The sequence below is a fragment of the Corvus brachyrhynchos genome, unplaced genomic scaffold (genome assembly GCF_000691975.1).
Source record: "Corvus brachyrhynchos isolate BGI_N302 unplaced genomic scaffold, ASM69197v1 scaffold875, whole genome shotgun sequence".
Taxonomy (NCBI): Eukaryota; Metazoa; Chordata; class Aves; order Passeriformes; family Corvidae; genus Corvus; species Corvus brachyrhynchos.
Genome location: NW_008238107.1, coordinates 272,686 through 280,704, shown reverse-complemented (window position 1 = coordinate 280,704; position 8,019 = coordinate 272,686). Strand labels below are relative to the sequence as shown.

The window sequence follows — 8,019 nt, the reverse complement described above, 5'->3', positions numbered from 1 at the left end:
CAGGCGAGGCTGCGGCGCTGGGCGGGCGGGGCGGCGGGAGCAGCACCCAGCTCCAAGAGACGCAACATTGGAAGAGGACAATGAGGTGAGGTGGAAGAGGAGCAGGAATCTTTGGGAGTTGGGATCAGTGATGCCATGAAGATTTTTTGCCTTTTCTTTTATACCCCTGTTATACCTTTTTACAACTTCTGTATTCTCAGTGCTTTTTCCCTCCATTCTTGGACTTGTTTGTCAAGCTAAGAGACTAAACATTTTAGAAGCTTTGTAGCTAGGGATCAGTGTGCCCCAGAGCCCAAGGTCCTCTCCAGAACACATTCTGTAAACCAAGACAGAACCATCCAGGGGAAGGTTCCTTGGGGAGGGGAGCTCACTCGAGCCTCTCATTAGGGAATATTTGATAGATATGCTAATTAGTAAAACCTAAAATGTTATACCCAATGTTGGGGGGGACACTCTTACTCACACACACACACAGAGATACTCTCGGCGGGGTGCATCTCGATGCACATGACCTGGACGTGTACACCTAAGGATCCTTAAAATAAATACCAAGGTAAAATCCCTTTTCCCCTTCTAACCGTGTATGACTCTTGATTTTAAGACCAAGAAAAGGCATCATCAGGAGTCCCCTCAGCCTTTTATTCTTTTGGAGAGCTGGGCTTGACCACAGCTCAAGGGAGTGAGCTCACGGGTTCGGTATCTGGCACCCAGCCACCCCCACCCGCTCCAATGCCGTGGGCTGGCAGCGACAGCTCGTAAAACTTTCTAACCTGTGTTTTCTAAGCTGTTTTTCAAAGAGGAGATTACTGGTGGGGCAAAAAAAAAAAAATCCATTTCCATCCACAAGTTGCCTTTGGGTTTGGTTTTAGCTTGGTTAAAGTGGTTCCTGTTCAGTTTAAAGCTGATGAGACCGAAGTTGCTGCCAGAGGGAATCCAGAGGTGGGGAAAATGCCAGTTCGATGTGCTTTGCTAAAGAAAGAAACCTGACTGCCCCCAGATTTCCAGCCATGGTGGGGTAGTGACAACCTCTGCTGATCCAGGCAAGAAGTTCCTGTCTTGGTCTGCACTCCTGAGCTTTGCAGGCAGAACTTCACCTGCACTGAGGTGCTGCTGGTAAAGGTGGGGATTTGGGACACACCAGCGCCTTTCTGGGAGCCCGGGTGCTTTGAGGCAAAATGATGAGAATTCTCAAAGTCCAGGGTCCCCTGAGAGAAAACAGCCTGAGGTGTGAAAGTCCTGCTCATCAGATGAGTCACAGAACACCCTGGGCTGGAAGGCACCCACAGGTACCATCGAGTCCAACCCCTGGCCCTGCACAGACACCCCAAAATCCCACCCTGTGCCCAAGGGCATTGTCCAAACGCTCCTGGAGCTCTGGCAGCCTCGGGGCCGTGCCCATTCCCTGGGGAGCCTGGGCAGTGCCCAACCACCCTCTGGGGAAGAGCCTTTCCCTGATCCCCAGCCTGAGCCTGCCCTGGCCCAGCCCCAGCCGCTCCCTGGGTCCTGTCCCTGGTCCCCAGAGCAGAGATCGCAGAGATGCCCCTCAGGATGAAGCTGCAGCCCCTGAGGAGTCTCCCCTCAGTCTCCTCTTTTCCAAGGTGGACAAACCAAGCGCCCTCAGCTGCTCCTTGTGGGTCCCCTGCAGACCCTTCCCCATCCCTGTAGCTCTGGATGGAGCCTTGATGCTGGACAGCGCTGAAATAACAAAGCAAACTCCAGCTCTGCTGCTGCCAGTGGGATGTGGACCAGAGAGGCTGGAGAAAGATGGGGGGGGTGCTGAAGAGGACGACCCACTTCCTTTCCAGTGCCCTGAGGGTCTTTCACTGTCTCACAGCCTCCTCTGGGGACATTATTCCTCCCAAAGAGGGTTACTTTGGGGGTTTAATGGGTCCTTTCCATTTCTCATTATGGTAATGGCAGTGTTTTATCAGTCCCTGCAGGAGGTTTGTGTGCAGAACAGATGAGCTGCAGCACTCATTTTCTTGGGAAACACAGATTTATATCCCTCTGTGACTCACCCCGTTTGGTTACAGAGGTGTGGGCACAACCACCGTGGCATAAAAGGCTGAGATGTGGTAACGTAGGAATTAAGATAGAAGGACTTTCTCTAGTGCCAAGTAGGAAGGGTAGATATCTTCCCATCCTCACGGAAATGGAACATCCAAATGTTCTATTCCTGTTGGATATGAGGTCCATGGAGTTGGAGAGGAAGGAGCTGTCTCAACTTGTGTGTGACTTTTTTTACCTTCAAAGCAGCAAAGTTACTCTGCTGCACCAACCACTCTTTGCCCCAGGGTATGAGAAAAGAATTGGAATTAAAAAGAGGATGCGACAATTAATTCCACGTGCCTTTTATTAGACAAGCACTGGGAAATGAGGAATCTGGAGGGTCAAAGGACAAATGGGAGCACAGCATCTTTTCTATAAATAATGACAGATGGGTTTGATTTCCAAATCTTTTGAAGGAGCTGGGTGAGGACTGGACCCAAGAGAAGCCTCGGCATTGGTGGCACTGGGGCCTGGAGTCAGCTCCTCAGTAACATCTCCTGGTGGAAGAGCTGGTAGAGATGGACTTGAAGCTGGAGCTGCTCCCTCCGACCATGCACGAGCCATCCGTGCCGTGTCCGCTTGCGGAGCTGGAGCCCATTCCCAGTCCAGCACAGACGCCACCTCCAGCCCCGCCACTGAAGGTCAGGCAGTTCCCGCTTCCATATCCCATTCCTGAAGTGGTTCTGGTCATGGCTGCCAGAGGAAAATGCCCTTGTGAGAGACATCCACTGGCAGTGGATGAGTGGGATGGGCTCTGAGCAGGGGTGGGAGGTAAATGAGAAAGTGCCAAACTCTCTCTAAAAGTTACTTACAGATGTTCACTGAGCCAGCACCTTCCCCAGAGAGCCTGTCAGGGAGCAAAAGAGAGCCAGTGAGGGTTCAAGGGGAACCTGTCAGCAGGACCTGCTCACAAGGGCAGGAAGATTTCCTTGGAATATTTTTGAAAGGTGGGAAGTTTGTATGATAGGCTGCTCTTCCCAAACAGCTCCTCTTCACAGGCACTCCCAGGTCTGAATGTGGGTCTAAACCTGACCAGGGTCCGCAACTGCACCGTACCTCTGAAAACTGGAATATAAAATCCCACCCACCTGCTCTCCTCGCCCTCCAGCAGCTTCCTGTAGGTCGCGATCTCGATGTCCAGGGCCAGCTTGACGTTCATGAGCTCCTGGTATTCCCGGAGCTGCCGGGCCAGGTCAGCCTTGGCTTTCTGCAGGGCTGTCTCCAGTTCCTCCAGCTTGGCCCTGGCGTCCTTGAGGGCCATCTCCCCGCGCTGCTCCGCGTCGGCAATGGCCGTCTGCAGCCCAGTGACCTGCAGGGGAAAATCCGGGTTTTCATTCCTTATTGAGAGCATAATCCAGCTTTTTGTGTCCTGAGGTCCTGATCCCAGGTCTGATATTTGGGTTAACATCAATAGGTCTTAACTATCACTGATCCATGAATTGAATTCAATCCATTGACCTGATCCATGTTCTGAGCCAGGTCACAATCTGGATTTACCTCCACAACTCTCAGCATCTCCTTGGGTTCATCGATATTACACTGAGCAACTCTTGGTGATGTCACTGCTCTGATATAAGTCCTGTCATGTTCATTCCTGATTCAGCAGAACTCCCTTGGATGAATTTATTTTTATTCCCTGGACAACCCAGCGGTCAGGTCACAGTAAGAGTTACATTTGATGCACTGGCAGTGCCCTTTACCTGTTTTTTCACGCTGTCGATCTCGGATCGGAGCCGCTGGACGTGGCGATTGAGCTCCGAGATCTCCTGCTTGGTGTTCCGGAGGTCGTCCCCGTGCCTGCCAGCTGTGGCCTGCAGCTCCTCGTACTGTCACAGAGAGGAACAATCAGTCAAGGGAAAATAAGCGGGATTTAGAGCCCAATAATAAGCTGGATTTAGAGTGTGGGTTTGGGGGTGTTTGCACTCCAAAATGTGTGCGTGTTCCCAATCCCAAATTAACGCTTCCAAATTTCATAGGGTTATTAAATCTGAAGACATTCTGTGTTTCAGAATCACAGTGGGATCCATCTCCCCGGGGGAATTTGAGGATGTGAGGGTGGTTTTCCCACTGCAGAAGCCTTCCCAGGCACTTACCCTGGACTGGTACCAGGACTCAGCCTCGGCACGGCTCCGGTTGGCGATGTCCTCATACTGTGCCTTCACCTCGGCGATGATGCTCTCCATGTCCAGGCTCCGGTTGTTGTCCATGGTCAGGATGACGGAGGTGTCGGAGATCTGGGTCTGCATCTGTGACAGCTCCTGCAAAAGCAGCAAATATTCCCAGGAGTCACAGGGTGAGACACAAACGTTGCTCAGAGGATGGAAAGCCCCGAGGTTAGAGGGGTGAACAAAAGGATGTTTCCAGGACAGCTTCATGCAGAAATGTGAAATGGAAAAACCAGTGAATTATTTAGTGCAAGAGAAGGGAAAATAATCAGCCCTGAGGCTCTGAAATGGGAAGGGAAGGCAAGGACTGGGAGAAGAATGCAAGCGCTGGTGCTCACAGCTTCGTAGAGGGCTCTGAGGAAGTCGATCTCCTCCGTGAGGGAATCCAGCCTGGCCTGCAGCTCTGTCTTGTCCAGGTAGGCAGTGTCCACCTCCTAGGAGAGGAAACACATCAGCAGAATCAGGTGAGTTTCAGAGAAGCAGAGGAAAAGCTGGAGAAGGGATTTCTTGCTGGGCCGGGAAGCCGTGTGGGTCCCACCCACCTTCTTCAGGGTCACGAACTCGCTCTCGACGGCCGCTCGCTTGTTGAGCTCCTCTTCGTATCTGTGGAATGGAGGTGGAGGGGTGGTATAGGCTTGTTTAAAAATAATTTCATCATTTCTAATGGACTAATTAGAGGACCTCTAATTTTTTTTTTTTTATGTACAGTTCGGCACCTTGGTCTTTTTGTCCTGTAATTTTCTGCCTGTGACTTTTCAGCAATATTTTATATTAAGCTCAGGCCTTACTCAGAAGATTAAATCAGCACAAAGGCTTTTTTCCCTTGTTTTCTGCATCTGTTGCAGTCCACCCAGGCCCAGGCAGACCATGAAGAGACTCACTTGTTCTTGAAGTCCTCAGCGAGACTCTGCACCTTGCTCAGCTCCCCTTCCAGGTTCTCCCTGTCTGTCATTAGGCTGCTCAGGTGCCTCCTGAGGTTGTTCAGGTAGGTCTCAAAGAGGGGCTCAATGTTCTTTCTCACTGTTTTGTTCTCCTGCTCTTGCAGAAGGGCCCACTTGGTCTCCAGGACCTTGTTTTGTTGTTCAAGGAATCGGACCTGCAGAGAGAAGGGTGTTTTAGGATGGTCTTCCTTGGAGACGTGAGGGACATCCTGCGAGGATTCACTTGCTGGAAGGTGGGAGCTCTCAGCCCTTGGGGAGCAGCTGATGATTTAAACACTCCTGCTCTCTTTCCCAACTCTGCTTCCTTACGTCCTTACACCACTTTGTCCCTGTTTTCTGGTCTCAGCATTCCTGAAAGATGTAAATGGTCTCCAAGCTGGAAACCCTCAGGATTTGTTCCCAAGCTGCTGATGTTAGAACTGCAGTACAGGGGCAGCAAAATTGTGGATAAAGATAAAATTCACCCTTGTTTGTGCTTCCCCACAAAAGAATCACCACAGCACAACCGGGAATCTCAGGTCTCACCTTGTCGATGAAGGAGGCAAATTTATTGTTGAGATTTTGAATCTGATCCTTCTCGTCCTTACGGATACTCTGGATGTTGGGGTCAATCTCCAGGCTGAGCGGCTTCAGAAGGCTCTGGTTGACTGACACTTCATGGATGCCCCCGACTGGGACAGCAGGGAATCCAGGGCCACCACCAAACCCAAAGGGACCAGCAACTGCCCCACCAAACCCACAGGAGATCCCAGTGCCAGCACCAAAACCTGCAAGTCCATAGAAGCCACCACCTCTTCCAGCCACGGAGATCCTCTGGCATCCGCCAAGGCTGTGGAGGCTCCTGCTTCCAAACCCTCCGGGGAACCTTCCATAGCCAGTGGTGGCACTGCAGCTTCCAGCTTGGGATGCAGGGCGCAGGCAGAGGCTGGAGCTGCTGGTGTTTGGGATGAAGGCAGAAGCAGCGCTGAAGCCGGTTCTGCCCTGGCTCCTCACGGTGCACTGGCGGGACATGGCAGCTGCCAGGAGTGATGCAAGGAATGAAGGAATGAGAGGAAGTGGCTGGAGGTGAAGCTGTGCTCCCCCAGCCTGGGACTGGCCCTTTATACCCTCATGAGGAGGGGACGGCTCCAGCATGGAGCTCATTCCGCTGATTAACCAGGCCCGGCACACCCACAGTGAGTTCACCATGAGCACCTATAGCGCTTTCAAAAAAGTGCAGGGGTTGCATTTTTTTGGTGTTGAAATATCTGAGAAAACCTCGATAGTGGCTGCTCAGCTCCTGTTTGCAGCCACCCCTTTCCCACTCCCTCCTTCCACTGCTGCGGGAGATGGTTCCTTGTTGGGCAAGTGCTCGCTCATCTCCAGTCCATGGATGAATCAACCCGAGTTGTGTAAGGTTGATTTGGTTGATTTTGGAATGTTGGTTCCTGGTGTAAGGTCCGAGCTCTGAGAAGTCTCTGATCATGGTTTGTGGTTTTGAGCAAACTCCAGAGTGGCATCAGCACCTCAGGCCCCAACCTGATGGAAATTTTTCTCTTGTTCTCGTGCCCAAACGAGAGTTCTTTAAAGCAGAACTGGTACAGGAGAGGGAAAGAGGTGATGGAGGGAGACCAGGGTGGTGATGAGGGAGTCTTGGAGCATCCGCCACCAAAATCCAGCTGGAGAGTGGGAAGGAAGTGGAGGGAATTTTATGAACGGTGTTCTCAGACCTTTTCTGCCTGTGAAAACTGTCCATGTTCCACAGAATCATCAGGGCTGCAAGAGACTTTCAGGATGACCCAGCCCAGCCACCAGCCCAGCACCACCATGACCACCCTAAACCATGTCCCCAAATGTGGTGAATCACCCTGATTTGGGCTGGCAACAGATGGTGAAATACCAGAACCTGCCCCAGACGGGAGTTCCCATCATCTGTGATGCCACAAACTCTGACTCGGCGATTTCTCAGGGCTTCACCTACACGGATTTTTGAGCTGTTTCCTGACTCATGGGACAACCTTGTCTCTACACGGTGTTACCAGGCTGCCCTCCCCACGCCTGTTGTCTTCCTCCTCTGATATCCCTTACTCACCAGGAAATTCAGTGCTTACGACATTGCTCACGGACACCTCTCTTCACTCCTATGCCCTGTGGCTTCCAAGAAAAGCCAAACAGGGCACTGCCCTGGTGAAGGACACAGGGATTCTCCTAGAGCAGGGGATTCTCCTAGAGCAGGCAAGATGCTCCCAGGTCTCTCCCAGTGCCTTGTCCGGATGCCCAGGGGTGGACGCGCTTTTCCCAGCCCCTGCAGCCCCTGGGGTTTGTCAAGGTTTGTCTCCACTGCGGATGCCCAAGCTGAGCAGCCACCCCTTGGAGGAGCTCCCACAGAGCATTCCTGGGAATCCATGGCTTTTCCCAGCCATGTCCAGGCACCGGGATGTGCTGCAGGTGTTTGCAGGTGCATCTTTCAGGAGCTTGTCCTGGCACACGTGGCAGCTGGACAGAAAAGTGAGGGTGACCAGAAGCTCTCAGGAGGGAAATAGGCGGTTTCCCATCGTCTGTTTTTGCCTTTCAGCCAAGCTTTTTGATTTTTATTTCTATTTTACTCCCTGTTCTTGTAACATTTCCATTACACAACCTGGAATGACAGTAACTGTCTTGGGAGTGTTTCAGCTCCTGTGTGTTACAACAAGCAGCCGTTTTTAAGAGAGAGGAGCTCCTGCGACTGAGCCTTGGGCTGTGCTAAAGAACTCTGTAAAACCCTTAGTGGCACCAACCTGCAATCAGCTCCCTCCACACACTGCAAATCCAGGCCCCTGAGAGCCAGCATCATCCGTGTCATTATGACTAAGGCTTTAATCTGGGTTGGGCTGGAATTAATGGGG

The 8,019-nt window shown here is 51.9% G+C and overlaps 1 protein-coding gene and 1 pseudogene across 1 annotated transcript; both read right to left on the bottom strand.

Moving 5' to 3' along the window:
• LOC103614969 overlaps positions 1-1,009 on the bottom strand; it is a 6,670-nt pseudogene extending 5,661 nt beyond the window's left edge.
• Positions 1,010-2,335: 1,326 nt separating this feature from the next.
• Positions 2,336-6,246, bottom strand: LOC103614950 (keratin, type II cytoskeletal 6A). The gene is made up of 9 exons (XM_008632951.2): positions 5,681-6,246; positions 5,096-5,310; positions 4,757-4,817; positions 4,553-4,648; positions 4,143-4,307; positions 3,750-3,875; positions 3,138-3,358; positions 2,862-2,896; positions 2,336-2,742 (listed from the first exon to the last, which is right to left on the bottom strand). The coding sequence occupies exons 1-9, from the start codon at positions 6,164-6,166 to the stop codon at positions 2,534-2,536; spliced, it is 1,614 nt and encodes a 537-aa protein (XP_008631173.1). The 5' UTR covers positions 6,167-6,246; the 3' UTR covers positions 2,336-2,533.
• Between the last annotated feature and the right edge of the window lie 1,773 nt (positions 6,247-8,019).

Coding starts and splice junctions, on each gene's coding strand:
- LOC103614950 (XM_008632951.2), bottom strand. CDS start 6,166: ATGTCCCGCCAGTGCACCGTGAGGAGCCAGGGCAGAACCGGCTTCAGC. Junction 5,311..5,680: donor TTGCCTCCTTCATCGACAAG/GTGAGACCTGAG, acceptor TTCTCTCTGCAG/GTCCGATTCCTTGAACAACA. Junction 2,897..3,137: donor CTGGAGGGCGAGGAGAGCAG/GTGGGTGGGATT, acceptor GCTCCCTGACAG/GCTCTCTGGGGAAGGTGCTG.